This window comes from Toxorhynchites rutilus, chromosome 1 (genome assembly GCF_029784135.1).
Source record: "Toxorhynchites rutilus septentrionalis strain SRP chromosome 1, ASM2978413v1, whole genome shotgun sequence".
Taxonomy (NCBI): Eukaryota; Metazoa; Arthropoda; class Insecta; order Diptera; family Culicidae; genus Toxorhynchites; species Toxorhynchites rutilus.
In genome coordinates, this window is record NC_073744.1 from 145,461,266 (window position 1) to 145,477,112 (window position 15,847).

Here is a 15,847-nt window from a genome sequence, read left to right on the forward strand (position 1 = left end):
ATTCGCCACCAGAAAGAAGGGTCGACTCTATAGCGTGGTTCCTTAGCGATTAATTAATTTTAAAAAAAAATGGGTGGGTTATATCTATGATATAACCGCAAGGTTGACGTGGGACTACCTTAACTTAGCAATCATTTGTTTGTATTGATAGTAAAAATATTGTTTTATGCCATGTGAAGTCGGAAGAATTATCAAACGATTATTTTATTTTACATTTCCCTCTGAAGTTTGCATCTCTCAAGTGCACGTACTTCTCGAACCGCGAATTTGCTTCATTTGATGAACTTCAGGCACTCAGTTTCGATTTTGACATATACGTCGAACACATATTGTTTAATCAATAGGCTTGGTTTGAAGCCTGTGTTAGGCACACATTTCAGTCGGAACAAAAATGTCCCCGACTTACATGTATTTGCAATGCCAATTTCCCACGCTCCTTGGATTTGAAGACTGTGTTAACGAAACCCATTTCAGTCGAAACAAACCTTCATGTGTTTGCAATGCTGATTTCTCCAACGCTGCTTGGTTTTGAAGTCTGTGTTGGGGAACACATTTCGGTGAGAACATAAGATCCCACACTTTCTTGTATTTGCAATGCCGATTTCCCCAAGGCTGCTTGATTTTGATGGATGTGTTGGGGAAACTGTAAATCGGGCCAATCAAAACGAAGCAGTTAGGGCGTTTAGATTACGCTTAACATTTTACAGTTCATCAATTGTATATTTAATGAAAAATAACATTTCATTAATTGCGATAGATGCGTAGAAATATTCCCTATCAATTGATGCAAACATCTTTCCAATCCAGTAAGAAATGTTCGAGTTATAAGCATTCGAAATCTTGCATTTTTTTCTGCATGTTCTGTGTTTAGGTTTTCATTTTACCCCCCATATATTCCGGTTAGACGTAGTCCCACGTCAAAAATTTAGTGGGAATGGGTACGACTAATCAGAATTCACTGTGGTGAGCGATGTGGTTCTGGACATGCAAATCCTCATCTATTCAGCGAAACGAGATTTCGAAAATAAAACCCATTCTGACCTGAGAAGGTCACTGATAAAATTCCTTTAAAAACTTTCGAACGATATATTTTCATACATCACTCGTATTACACTTCATTTTTTTTTTTCAATTGTCTCAACCGAGGTTTTTTGGGCAACCTGAGAAAGTCTCTAAGAAACTCCTTTGAGAGCGAAGTACACTATGAAAACTTGAAAAAATAAAAAAAAATTGTAAGGGCAATTATATTATGAACTAAGCAATAATATTATGCAATCCACTTGTTTCCCACTTCGAATATAATAAATTTGATGAACGTCCTTTTACGTTTGATGTGATACCTAGGACTACCAAAATATGTGAACGGAAGAATTGTTAAACGATCATTGTATTTTACATTTCCCTCTGTAACTAATGCACATCTCATGTTTACATAGTTCTCGAACCGCGAAAGTTCATTCACCTCTAGTATCTGAAATGACGATTTTCCCAGGCTTCTCAGTTACATATTCCGGTCTGCACAATCACAAGCGAGTACAAAAGTACTCACCACCAAAAAATACCCCCGACTTGCTTGTAGTGATCCCCGGTAATCGTTCGATTAATCGATTTATTGAACACTTTCTTCAGAAATCGATTATTGATCGAACGAATATTGCACAACCAATAATCGAAGCGAACGAATAATTTGCGTCGATTAATCGATCCAAACCCAGAGAAGAAAAAACATACGGCCGCTGCAGTTTTATCCTGAAATTCAATCATTATCTTTGACGCTCCCCTAAATGCCGTCAACGCGAATTGAGCTTCGTTTACGAGTCTAGGGGAGCGTGAAAGGTAATAATTGATTTTCTGGTGGAATGAACACTTTTGATTCCAGATGGCTTTCTAGCAAATGAGAAATATAAGTCTAACTAATTATTTCTCTCAGTGTGACGATTAATCGATTAATCGATTATCTGGAGTGATTAATCCTTTCGAATAACAAACTGCTAAAAGGTAATCGATTAGCTAACGAACGATTAATTTCAAAAATCGGGGATCACTACTTTCATGCGTTTCCAAAGCGGATTCGCCCAGGCGCATTCATTTTGAATTCCGTGTTAGGGAAACACAGCTCAGTGGGAAAAAAATACCCCCGACTTACATGTTTTGACAAAGCGGATTCCCCCAGGCACATTGATTTTGAAGTCCGTGTTAGGGAAACACAGGAACAAAAATACCCCCGACTTGCATGTAGAGACGTCGGTTAATCGTTCGATTAATTCAGTATCGAATAATTTAAAATCAAAATATGCATACATCGAATAGTTGGCACTGTAATCGCGATTAATGAAAGAAGGCATGTTTCTCAAGGTTATTGCATTTTAGGTTAAGAATTAGGCTATATTTTTTTTATCCAACATTTTTTTATCAGATAATGGAACATCGACAACCTGATAGACCACACGACCAGAATGACAACATGATACGTGATTATTACAAGAAAAAAATATTCGCTCGATTTATCGAATATTGAAAGACAATTATTCGAATGAATCGAATATTGAAAAATGCCCCAACGATCAATCGATAATCGAATAAATGAAAAAATTAGACATCACTACTTGCATGTATATTTGCAAAGCGGATTTCCACGGATACATCGATTTTGAAGTCTGTGTTGGGGAAACCGTAAATCGGGCCAATCAAAACTTGGCAGTTAGGGCGTTTAAATAACGCTTGAAACTGTACAGTTATTCAATTGTTCATCTCATGAAAAATTACATTTTATTAATTGTGATAGACGCGTAGAAATATTTCCTATCAATTGATGCAAACATCTTTCCGATATATTAAGAAATATTGGAATTATAAGCATTCGAAACACGGGTAGGGTTAGCACACAAATCGGTAGAACAAATATATGGGGAAAAGGAAATTCTTGAATTTAAACCGTTCAGAGTTCAGCGAATTGTAATGTATAGCACATCAAACAAATCTTAGAGAACTTCCGATTCGATTGGTATGCAAATCATGAGAATTCGTTCACAGTGAAAATAATTATTAACGTTAACTTTATTTCATAAAAACGTGATCTGTTTTCTGATTTGGCACCCTTCCTGAAAGACGTAGTTCTACGTCAAAATATTTCTGGCCTAAAATGTTCTCTGGGATGTCTACTTTACTGTAGTTTTTGTTCCAGGTTCGTCCGATGCTCCGTTCCGAAGTTACAAGCCAATTAGTGAACCAAAGTCTTTGCGTATGGAGCGCGGATCCAAAATTTTAAACGCGTTTTTCTTGAAACTAAGTTTTGCAAACTGGTGGGAGTGTTACCTCCGGAATGTCATCGTACGTAGGATTTCTTCGATATTTTCAAAAGTAAAATTTTGGTCAATGTTTTTGTCTCGATTTTTGAGGCAAAAACGCAGCTTTTTCACAAAAACTGTCACCATTTCGTTAAAAATCAATATCATGAAAAAATCCTACGTACGATGATAGGAAATATATTCAAGATTACGTAAAAAAATCGTTGATTGAAATCGGTTCACTAGAAAAACTAGAAACCAGTTTACAAGGTTTTGGCTGCAAGCGTTCAACAAACCGGTTGCGGCTATTCAGGGGACACTCCAATCGACACCAATATATTTTTTTGTTTGTTAGGTAATAGAAACCTAATAAAACTGTGATATCAGATTAATCATAGTAATTAATCTCCTCGTGGAAAAAATCTCGAAAATCACATACTTTTTATGATGTTCATAGTGTACTACACCCTTAATATTCATCGAAAGGACCATTTTTTTTTTTAACTTGAGAAGGTCACAGAGAGAATTTCTGACTAAAAGGTTTATCCATTTCTTTCTTTGCATAAGAACCATAGATAACAACTATTACAACAATCCTCCTTAGGGGCTTTGGACCCTCTGCTCTGGTTCTCAATAGTTTCAGATACTTTTTCAGACATGCTTCTATAGAGTTTTCAGTCTTAGCACACTTCTTAGCTAGGCGAACCTAACCTGAATATTCACCTGCCCCCAGGCTTCTTAATGCCAAAGGAGAACTAGGCTCTGCGGAATGCACGTATTTGCATACTCATGCTTTTGACGTGGGACTACGTCTAACCGGAGTATATGGGGGGTAAATTGAAAACCTAAACACTGAACATGCAGGAAAAAATGCAAGATTTCGAATGCTTATAACTCGAACATTTCTTACTGGATCGGAAAGATGTTTGCATCAATTGATAGGAAATATTTCTACGCTTCTATCGCAATTAATAAAATGTTATTTTTCCTTAGATAAACAATTGAATAACTGTAAAATGTTAAGCGTTATCTAAACGCCCTAAATGCCTCGTTTTGATTGGCCCGATTTACGGTTTCCCCAACACATCCATCAAAACCAAGCAGCCTTGTGGAAATCAGGATTGAAAATACATGAAAGTATGAGGATTTTTGTTCTCGCCGAGATGTGTTCCCTAACACAGACTTCAAAACCAAGCAGCGTTTGGCATTGCAAATTCATGCAGGTCGGGGATATTTTTTGTTCCGACTGAAATGTGTTTCCCTAACACAGGCTTTAAATCCAAGGATCGTGAGGAAATTGGCATTGCAAATGCATGCAAACTGCGAGTACTTTTGTCTCTTGCCTTTGTGCAGACTAGAATATGTTTCCTTAAAACGGTCTCCTAAACTTAGGAACCTGGTAAAATCGTGCAGACACTAGAGGCGAATGAAATTTAAAGTTTAAATCCTTTATAGTATAAAAAGTAGAGGTTGAAGTTGTTGATTTATGCAAGCCGGGAGTACTTCTGCACTCGCATGTTTTTTTTGCACTCCGAAAAGTTTCCTAACACGGATTGCAAAAACGGGTCCGAACACAACGCTTCGGTTCGGTTATTCAAGATTGCATTGAAGGATATACCTTCATATCTCACTGAATCTCTACGTATACCATTTGATGATTAGGCAAAATGTTGATAACCATTTGCTGCGATAATGCCTATTGATTAAACAGTATGCGTTCGACGCACATGTCAAAATCAAAACTGAGTACCTGAAGTTCATCAAATCAAGCAAACTCGCGGTTCGAGATGTACGTACACTTGCAAACTTCAGAGGGAAATGTAAAATAAAATAGTCGTTTGATAATTCTTCCGTTCACATATTTTGCCCTAGGCATCATTCCAAACGTAAAAGGACTGCCATTAAATTTACTTGTAACGAAGCACTTAATCTATCACAATGCATTGATCTTACATGGCATTATACAATCTTTTTACTCACAAAGCAAATATTTTGAATTCAATTGGATTCGGAAATTGTTTCATTCAATCAAAAATTTAATCAATACACAAAAAATATTGCTAAGCTAAGGTGGTTCCACGTCAACCTAGCGGTTATATCATAGATATAACCCACCCATTTTTTTGTCCTTACCAAAGAATTGTTGGACAATCTCGCAGGTTCTAATGATGACCGACTTTTGGATGCCGGTCAATTCCATCTCCATGTTCAACTCCTTCCAGCCGCTTCCAGAATTGTCTTCGAAACAATTTCAGTTTCAGAGAGAACGACTGGAACAGTTCTTGGAACCTCCCTTAGCCTCCACAGTATCTTGAGTTCCGCGGTCAAAGGTCGGTACTTGCAAATTTTGCGACCGTTGGGCTTCTCCAGATTTTGGTTCAGTGGAATAGCAGTCTTAGATTGTGGTGACGTAACTGTCGCTCGTGTCGACGGTTGTGGTGGATCGAGATCTTCTCCTCCACTGTCTGCAGATTGCAGATTGCGCTACTCCCGCAGTTGTCGTACTTAGGCGACACACAGTGCAGAAATGTCGACGATTCCAAGTCTCTCTTATTTGCGTGGGAGTGATACTCTCTCCAGTGCCAATTGAGGATGGTGCATTTCAGCCTTTTTGAATGCTTTCCTCATCTTCCTCTCAAGATCTTATAGGTCAGTATTGCTCCTCTTGACTACTCAAAAACTGAAGGTCAGCAGAAGAACCGCAAAAGTGTTGATCACGCGTACCTTGTTTCCCGCGTTGATGAAAGTCGTTAAGACACTCTGCATTTAGCGCGTTTTTTGTTGGCGCATTCTGCACTACTGTGCGAGTACTGGGTAACTGTGCTACTCGCGCAGTTGCCGGAATCCGAGATATTTATAAGATTCAACATGAACCATGTCTTCTATTAACCCACCTTCATAGACCTAGTACCCTCCGGATTCGGTGTGTCGTCCTTTCAGCAGATGGGCACAGTCGAGCCTGAACTCCCTGCAGATGTCCCTTCTTATGTCTTCAACAACGCGAATAGCTATGGATGAGAGAAGAGTGAGGTACGGAGTCATAAGCTTTCCTATAGTCGATATAGGCCTTACTTAGGTTCCGCTGATTGTATACCGCTTGCAAGACTAAGGATGCGTCGATGATGGCCTGGCACCTGCAGCCGTGCGTATTTCTCTTGCATTTTTCTGCTCTTCTGCAATGGGCAAAAACTTTGGGGATTATGATGCTGCTTAATATTTTTTACAAACTCGATAGGCACGTTATCGCTCTGTACTTTGATGGGTTCAATGTGTTGCTGTCTTTCGGGAGGAGGAAAGTGACGCCACGGGTGGCGAGTTCAGGAAGGTTATGTGGGTCGTCAGCACTTAGTTGAGGCCTCTCAGCTATCTCTGAATGTGAGACGGTCAGGCGATCAGGCCTTGTGCTAGAATCCCGAACACCAACGGGACCCGGCACTGCCCAGTTCCTCAGGTACCGCGAGGTTTCGTGGACATCGTTCTCTTCGACGATGATAGCTGGCAGCTCTCCAATTTCACCACACCTCTCCTCTTCCCGTCTTAACAACATTTGCTCGTCGCGATGTTATACTTGAGTCACCAAAGTACCAGCCCAGAAGTTCGTCACATCGCTTGTATCTTGTATCTTCGCTGTAGTCAGGCTTCTCGTCGCTAATGTGGTCGTAGAACGCTTTTTTGTTATCTATGAACATCCAATTTTGTTCTTGGTGCTTTGCAGTGTCAGAGTAACGTTACAGCCGTTTTGATGGGACGCTCAATTGCAGTACTAGTGTGCCGAATTTTTCTTTTTCTTTGTTAATATGTAAGAGATGAATAGGCAGGTGCGGAGGGAGTATTTATTTGATGATTAAGTAGCTATGGGTGAGGTTGTGTGTCTAAATGCGGAGACAGGAGAGAATTCGACGATGAACGATGTGGTACAACGGGACTGTGAGTAAAACAGTTGTAATCGATTTTATTTTCCTCAAGACTGTGATATATCTGCTGATCTACCCATAATCCCAGGATTTCCGTATGTTTTTCAATCAACAAGCAACATCCATAAAAGGTACATCAACCGCCCCTATCTCACAGTCCTCACCTGAACCCGCCAGTATACCAGCAATAGCAGAATGACCTGGAACCCAGCATTTCCGCTTATTCCACGTGGCGAATGACGTGAATAGCTTGAGTCACTTGTCTTACTCAATCCCAGAAGGTGAATGCGGTAAACAAAATAAACACGAGTAGATACTGATAAACTCTTGCGATATCCCAGACGGTACTATGGGCCCTATTATATAAATCGAGGCGATAGAAATTTTGCTCGTTAGCTCTATTTTACTATTATAGAAATCGAGCAATTCGATAGCACCGAGCGAGTGATAGCTATCGATGCAAGTGTCAGAAATTATCGAGTTGTTTGGTTCACTTGTTGCATATCTTCGGAGAATTATTTTGTTTTGGTTTGCGTCCTTGATATTTCCCTTTGGGAAACATTTCAGAAACCCTTAGATATATGCAATTTTCAACACATGTTCGTTTGTTTTGATCAGTATTTGTTTTACGGTGCTGCCAGAATAGTCTTTACAAGGTAAGTGTACAATCCAGCATTATTTATATTAATCATGTTACAATTTACAATGCAGAACTTACTTCCAGCGTATATTTCAGTGGCTGAAAATGAATAGACTGACAAATCACCAGCAGTTTGAACGACTCGTTGAACCAATAAAAGCGAATGTAAACATTGCTCGAGGTTTTTGTGGAGGCAGTTCAAATAGAATCCCGGTTAAGGAAAATTGGGAGAAATTCAGTGAGGAGCTTAATGCACTGAGACCATCAATGCCTCTTGGTTCAAAATGGCAGAAAGTAAGCATTTCTTCTATGATACATATAACTTCATAAGTAAATTTTATCATTCTTTGAATTATTATCAACCGAATTTCCTACCTAAAAATTGTTTATTCCTGCTAGCGTACATTATTACGTGTTACTTTTGTCAGTAATTTTCTTTTTTATTGCTATACTATACCAAGCTTTCTATACCATATGCTAAAGCTGAAATGTTTTGCAAAACAATAATGGTTCTTTATAAATTACAGATTTGGATTGATATGATGTGAAGGGTAGAGGAAACACTAGCACACAACAAGCGAGAATTTAGGGCCACAGATGGTGGCCCAATGCAATAAAGCTATTGACGCCGCTACAACAAGAAATCGACGCTAAAAGCAAATTACATGCAAAAAAATTTTTTTGCTAAAAAGTGAAATTCATGCGTGACTCCTTACGTAATTCCATAGATGGCAGTTGTGAGAATACATGAAAAAGTTAATTTTCCAATAATTGTATTTTTTGTGAAGCAAATTGTTCCATGATGTCGTTTTTATTACACATCCATTTATACATTACGCCTATTAAGTTTCATTCGTCAGTTTTCGTCAAAACATAACCATATCAACACTTTTGGAAATATAGATATTTATAATTTTCATAGCAGATGTCTCAAAAAAAATTTGGCATCCTTTCTATAGTGCTTTGCGAAACATTTCAAACTCGTTTCAAAATATTTCTGCTCCACCACTGACATTCGAGCAGAGTAACGAGTCGAGCTGAATTCCTCGATTTATATAATTCCAGATTTTACTCGGTGTGATAGTGATAGTGATTGTATCGAATCCTCGATTCGATTTCTATAATAGGACCCTATAGTTGATATTAAGTGAGAGTTGGAGTTATCTCCTATTATTGACTCGGGTATAAAATAATCCGATGACTTCCAGAATAGAGCGAGTTGCTTTGACACGAATACTATTATCATACGAAATTCACAGCGCAGAATTGGGAGGATTGCGAAGGATCTCTAATGGAAGCGGACATCTCTTGACTTCCTGATTTATAACAAAAAGTGAGCTTAAAAATAAAATAAAATTTGCTACCCTCCCATACTGGTACAGCATTCGTATAATTTTTATGCCATAGTAATACAGGCAAACCTGTTTTTGTGCGATCGCGTTTGATCCTCATTTGTGTGACTGTTTTCGTGCGACTTCATTATTTGTGTTATTGGTTTGTGTAATTCATGCATTTTATGCAAATCATGTATTGTCTCTTTTTATTACGTATACATATAGAAAATTAGATAATATTTGAGAAAACTGGAAGATTTTACGATTTAACTGTTTGACTGGATCGAATCCCCGGTTTAAACTGAAACAAACTGGGAGAATCCAGTTTAAACTGAAACATTGGCAATTCTGATTAGAACTGAGGGAATCGCGACACACACCGCAGAAAGAATAAATTCACAGACAATCTGTCAAAACGTTCCGGAACGAACCACTAGGGATGCTATAGTAAAATTAACAATGCGATCAGATTGAGAATGAATCAAGTTTTCATATCCCGAGTAATGAATATTTCGCAAAATGATCTCAAACAAACTGGGGTCTATCGCCAACATTAGCTCTTCTTTATTCATATTATAATAAAAGGAACATGTTGTGTTGTGTTTTTGACATTTGCTGTAAGCCAATATTCACTCTAATTGTATTTCTGATAGCGAACACAAACACAACCCATTTTTGGCGAATTCGACACATTCACACATTGATTGCGCCCCCATGTGGCTTCCCAGGGGTTCGCCTTCGCAAGCTTCGACGCTCTGCAAAGCCTGATGGTCCACCAATTCAGGCGGCACAGAATCTACTTTTGCTTTGTATGGATTGTTCGTCTTCAACCAGTGCGCAAGCCACACTAGCAGGTCCTCCTGGGGACGCTCAATCGCCATCAGATACAAGCCCTCCATCAGGACCGGATTCACCATGGCCCTTAGATAGTTATCTAGACTCTGCTCGCAGAATATTGGCTCTAAGGTCAACGACGGAAAGAAGAATCGAATTTCGAATCGAGCTTGCTCGGTATCTGCACTGGCGTGAATAACCTTCCGCAGCACATCGCGATCATCGCCAAATAATGCACGCAGTGACCCCGGTGCATTCCGAGTGGCATCCTCGGCGGGACCAATAAGCCACAACATATCAGTCACGGCCCGATACGGCTTTGATACACACATGGCAAGAATAGGTCCCTCACTCAAAATGGCACTCATTACGTAGTAATTGGGATCATCCTTCATGCGCCGATAGAACTCAGCCGCTTGCTCCGGGCTCAACTGCACAACACGTGACTGGATGATTGTGAAACCGGCATCTTCAATTCGGCGGATAATTGCGTCTCGATGCCGCATGGCGTCCGGTTCAATTACCACAAGTGTACGCTCGTAGTTTTCCATAATGCACTTAGGGTTGATTTTTACGACGACTGAAAGCTTCGCTATGACAGACAAGGCACGGCACACTACGATCCGTGGGAGGAAAACGAGAGAAAGTTTGGGTTTGTTTTGGACAACGACATTCCATTATTCATATGTTCATTCATTCTTAGTTTAAGACGGTTGTAAGGAACGAAGGTTGAAAACTTGATTGAAATTAATAATGAACGAGAATATCAAGGAAAAGCATTGTTAACATTCGCGTTCAAATTAAAATATATGAATTCAAATGAACAGGTATCGAGCGCAACACATCAGGGTACGGCGGGTAATTCGGAAGGCGAAGTTAGAGAGTTGGACTGGTGCCCGATTTCATCCGTCGACAGGGAGCGGGTATCACTTCGGTCAGCAATGTTGTGGTTCCTGTGATTCGTCCTAATAATTCTCTCAACCGGAACTTCACCATCGAGGAACTTTCTGTCGCCCTTCGTTCCGCAAAAGATGAGTCAACTGGCCCTGACGGTATCGGCTATAAGATGCTGAAACAGCTGTTCCAGCTCGGACAGTCCACCCTTCTCTGCATCTTTAACGACCTGTGGAGTACACACGAATTTCCCGAGGGGTGGATACACAGCCTAGTAATACCTATACCTTCTTCTTCTTGTTCTTCTTGAATGGCGTTAACGTTCCCTGTGGAACATTTGCCGTCTCAACGTATGCATTAACTAGCGTCATTTATTAATACTTAGTTGAGATTTTCTAAGCCAAATAACATGCCTTGAATGTATTCCGAGGGGCAAGCTCTAGAATACGCGTGATCACAGTGCAAGTCGAAGGAAATTTCTTTGACGAAAAAATCCCCCGGCCAGAACGGGAATCGAACCCGAACACCCGGCATAATAATGTGAGACGCTAACCACTCGGCCACGGGTGCACCTAATACCTATACCTAAGGTTGGTCAAAGCAGCAACAACGTGAAAGGCTACCGCCCAATGTCCTTAACCTCCTGTTCATTCAAGATCCTGGAAAGAATAGCGAACAGACGCCTGGTCACCTGTCTAAACGAAAATAGAAAATTGAACTATCGAAAGTTCGCCTTCCGACCGGGTATGGGCACCAACAACTACTTCGCGACTTTCGGAGACGTGATAGCTGAAGCCAACAGGAACCGTCATCACATGGAGATGGTAACACTAGACCTGGAAAAGGCATACAACAGAACATGGACCCCGTTAGTGTTGAAAACTGTGGCAGATTGGGGCGTTGATGGAAAATTACTGCACTTCATCAAGAATTTCGTCACACGCCGAACCTTTGAGTTCAAAATTGGTAACATCAGCTCCCGAGTTTGCCGCGAGGAAACAGGAGTACCTCAAGGTACAGTTTGCCGTCACCCTCTTTCTCGTCGCCATGAAATGCCTGTTCCAGGTCCTGCCTGGGGGAGTCTTCGTGTTTGTCTACGCGGACGACATTCTTCTGATGGCAGTGGGTGACACCCATAGGATTCCATGCATTAAGATACAGGCAGCTACCAATGCCATCGGCCGGGAGAGGACTTTCAGCGCAGTAGAGCGGCCATATGATGGCCTCGAACTGACGTGTTTGGCTGGAGACAAGCATCCAAAAATTCTGGGATCGATCTACTACATAGCACTACGGACTGCCTCCGGTCTCCTGCCATCAACATCAGCTGCCTTTGAAATATTGCTCGGGAATCAAATAAGATCGGCAGTGTTGCGCTGATTGTACGACCTCCGAACTTTAGTTCAAAAATCGCTGCTAGACCTGAAAACGAAACACAAGATAAGCTTAAGCGATGAGAACTGACAGCGATAGTTGACAGTTCACTGGAATTGGTTGATGCCCTCGAACCAGTTCTAGTCGCTGTTAAACTGCTATTGCGGAAGAAATGCACCCTTTTTGAAGATGACGTTAGATTGCAATTTATGCTTGAACAGCTATCGGAGTAATAATCAAAAATTTCGAAGCAGCTGCTTGAAGCCCTGATTGGAAGGATTACAGAAGGACGTTTTGTATATCCAGATTTGAATAATCTTTCTGCTCGTGGTCGTGTCACATTTATGGAGAGTTTACCGGTTTTACCGGTATTGAAATTTTCATTACCAAATAACCGGTTATTGAAATTTTGGCTCGGTAATACAATCCCTAGTGCTCATGTGGGTCCCCGGACACAACGACATCGCAGGGAATGAAGCGGCCGACCGGTTTGCCGGAATCGGTCACACCGGACCGTTTTTCGCTCGAGATGTACTTGACGACATGAAGTTGTGGATCGCCAACTCTTTCCGCACCTTTTAGACCGAAAGGTGGTACGCAGAGAGAGGACAGTTCCTCAGAGAAGTCAAGGGCTCGATTACCAGGTTTGACGATGTAAAAGGAATGAGAGAACACCAAATCCTGTCCAGACTGAGGACCAGTCATTGCTCGGTTTCACACGGATTCAATAGAGGACATTTCCATCTACTCTGCGACCACTGCCAAATCCACAAGTCCGTCGAGCACTTCTTTTGTGGTTGTGCGATATTTGATGATCTGCGAAACCTTCATGGAATCAGCGAGAGTGTAAGAGACATCTTGAGGGACGATTCAGCAAGAGTAGCAGCGCTTTTCTGCTACCTAAAAGATGCCGAACTGTTTTTTAAGATCTAGCGTCTTAACAATGGATCAGTCAAGAAGATCCTTGTTCCTTCCCCTCCACGATGAAGCGGAATAAAAACACTTCGGCATCTTCAACGGTACGGCTTCCTCTACACTGGCCTGGAGCCATGATCCGAGGACATCCTTACCATCTGGTCTAATAAACAGCAAGTTTTTTGTTAAGTTATGTTTCGATTTATGTGTTTAATTTTTACGTCCAATTTTTATGTGAAAATTTTATATGCAATCTGTCCCCAACGAAACCTTGGGGCAATGCCGTCGATAGAGAGGAAAACCAGCCCAGGAGCCTGAAAACCTCTCAAATAAAGAATTAAAAAAATGAATTCAAATGAAATTGACAAAAATGTACCAGAATAAACCTCCAATTGATAGAAATGTTTTATTTTTATTAAAATTTGTTTTTGTTCTCTACAAAATATTTCACAGATAACTTATATCAACAGCCTAATTAAGAAAGGATATATATTTTGACCCACTTGTAATTTGTTTCGATGCTTTTTTTTCTTTTTCTACAACACAATCAATTTAAATCAAATTTTGTTTCCTCTTCTTAATACATCCCCTCAGACGACGAAACAAAATCACTCGCTTCAATCACATTCACTGTTGCATCGCAAACTCGATATGCAAGAAGAAACTCTATCAGATAGGACAACTTAAATCGAATTATAGCACTTCTTGGTATCGTTTACATTCGTAAGCTCTTCCCTTCTTCTAAATATAAAAAAAAAAATCTGTATTCCAAATCTGTCTCGTTAATTCTGCCATTTGCCGAGCTTCTTTTCGGAGCAGTATTTGCTGGTCTGAAATTTTAAATCAAAAGTTATAATTCAATGCAAAGAAGATAAAAACACTATGATACTCACATTGCACCTCTGAGCAATTTCCTCGCTGGAACAGAAGTGGCTAGGTCCCCAGGTACACTCTTGAGCTCCTACCAGATGCTCGTGCTTCCTTTCGACGTGATCGCTCTTTGCAACTTCGTCTTCGAATCGCACATAACCGGATGTATTTCCGCACAGTCCCATATTGACGCAAACCTGTTCCTTCTCGACGTGGTTCTTTAACTGACGCATCATACTGACACCGTAAACAGAAACCAACGTATCGCAGCGTTGATAGTAGTGGGCCGGAAGGTTGTTACAAATCTTATCAACGTGTTTCATAAGATCGGAAGAAAACGACGAGTCTTGTCGCAGCATGCCCTCGATGGCTTCGGTAGCTCCCTGACAGACGGCACATTCGACAACTTCCGCTGCAAAGATGATATGATATTTGTAATGTGAGTAATGATAATGGAGCGACTTTATTCTACACTTACCATTGACATTCTCCAGCTCCTGGAGCTCCTTCCAGCAAAGAGACAACTTTTTGCAGATCTCCTGCGGGGGAATTGTGGCCAAGAATTTAATGATGAACTCACCATACTCATCGATCAGATTGCTGCACTGCTTCGACACAGTGTTTGGCATCTTGGAGCAAACCGACCGAACGATGTTCTCGATGTTCTGGTCGGTCTTTTTGTCCGACAGCTCCGATTCCAGCTTGATCATTACGAACTCGCAGATGGCACACTGTGGAGGCTGAGACGCGGCGTCGCCTGGTTTTTTGGTTTCCAGATCCACAATGGTAGTTTCTACGACCGCAGGTTCGACCACGTAGTCCAGCAGGGCTTCGTCAACCTCCACTGTGGATAATTATTTGGATAATTATTTGCATCGTCGTTTAATATTTCGTGGTAGAAAATTGAGAGATGATGAACGAATTTAGACTGTGTCGCAACTACGAGAGAAAATGATCGGGAAACTGATTCTACTTAGTTCAAAATAATCAATATAATTTTTTTCAGAATAAGCATACGTTTCGCGAGTTTTCTTCGCTTCCATCGAAACACAAAAAACAAACTCTTCTCGCACATTTGGAGAACATTGGAGTAGAAATGTTGAGAAATTTGAAAGGGCTTTGAAAGAATAGTATTAACACGTTAAGCCGCGCGTCGGTCCCTGGGGACTGACACTGAAATTTCCGTCTTTTTTGCGCCGACCTCACAGAACCGACAGTAGACTTTTCGTTCAGAGAGTGTCGGCATTGGGAACGGCAACAACAAAGTTACAAAATGATATTTAGGAAAGTACACAATAGGTTCGCTGGGACCGACACGGGCCAGACGAAAAGTTCATTGTCGGTCCCCTATTTCGGTCTGGGCTCAACGTGTTAACAGATGATCTGTACAATTTTCCACGAGACGCGACATATCTGTTTGAGGTTATTTAATAAATAATTTGTCACGTTGAGTTGACCTTTTAATTCAATACGGTTTTACATTTGTAATATGATGACCGAAGAACACACATAAGTTTAGCTTTCCAATATTCAATAATAAACCTCCCACGAGGGTGCCGGGCGATACAACCATAAAGCGTTTTTCGACACCCAAAGCACCAATCTGGGCCAAGGGTTCGTTTATTATTCATGATTGTGTAACTCGACGCGCACCAAGCAAAAGTGGCGCGTTTGTTTTATTTCCGTCCTGCTGTTAGCTTGACAGAAGGAAGAAGGAAGAAGGAAGAAGGAAGAAGGAAGAAGGAAGAAGGAAGAAGGAAGAAGGAAGAAGGAAGAAGGAAGAAG

General features: G+C 40.7%; 2 protein-coding genes across 3 annotated transcripts in view; both read right to left on the minus strand.

The window, feature by feature from the left end:
• Window positions 1-9,804: 9,804 nt before the first annotated feature.
• On the minus strand, window positions 9,805-10,560 carry LOC129761494 (nucleoside diphosphate kinase homolog 5). The gene has a single exon (XM_055759216.1). It carries the CDS (start codon window positions 10,558-10,560, stop codon window positions 9,805-9,807), a length of 756 nt encoding a protein of 251 aa, XP_055615191.1.
• A 3,019-nt stretch (window positions 10,561-13,579) lies between these two features.
• Window positions 13,580-15,847, minus strand: part of LOC129775888 (uncharacterized) — a 30,245-nt gene continuing 27,977 nt past the window's right edge. For both annotated transcript variants that reach the window (XM_055781107.1, XM_055781098.1), the window contains 3 exons: window positions 14,541-14,906; window positions 14,086-14,474; window positions 13,580-14,022 (listed from right to left, as the gene is read on the minus strand). In XM_055781107.1, the coding sequence (XP_055637082.1) occupies window positions 13,975-14,022; window positions 14,086-14,474; window positions 14,541-14,906 (803 nt within the window). In that variant the 3' untranslated portion in view covers window positions 13,580-13,974. The remainder of the gene's footprint in view (window positions 14,023-14,085; window positions 14,475-14,540; window positions 14,907-15,847) is intronic.

What these genes read in the sequence shown, in the direction of transcription:
- LOC129761494 (XM_055759216.1), bottom strand. Translation starts at nt 10,560, where the DNA reads ATGGAAAACTACGAGCGTACACTTGTGGTAATTGAACCGGACGCCATG.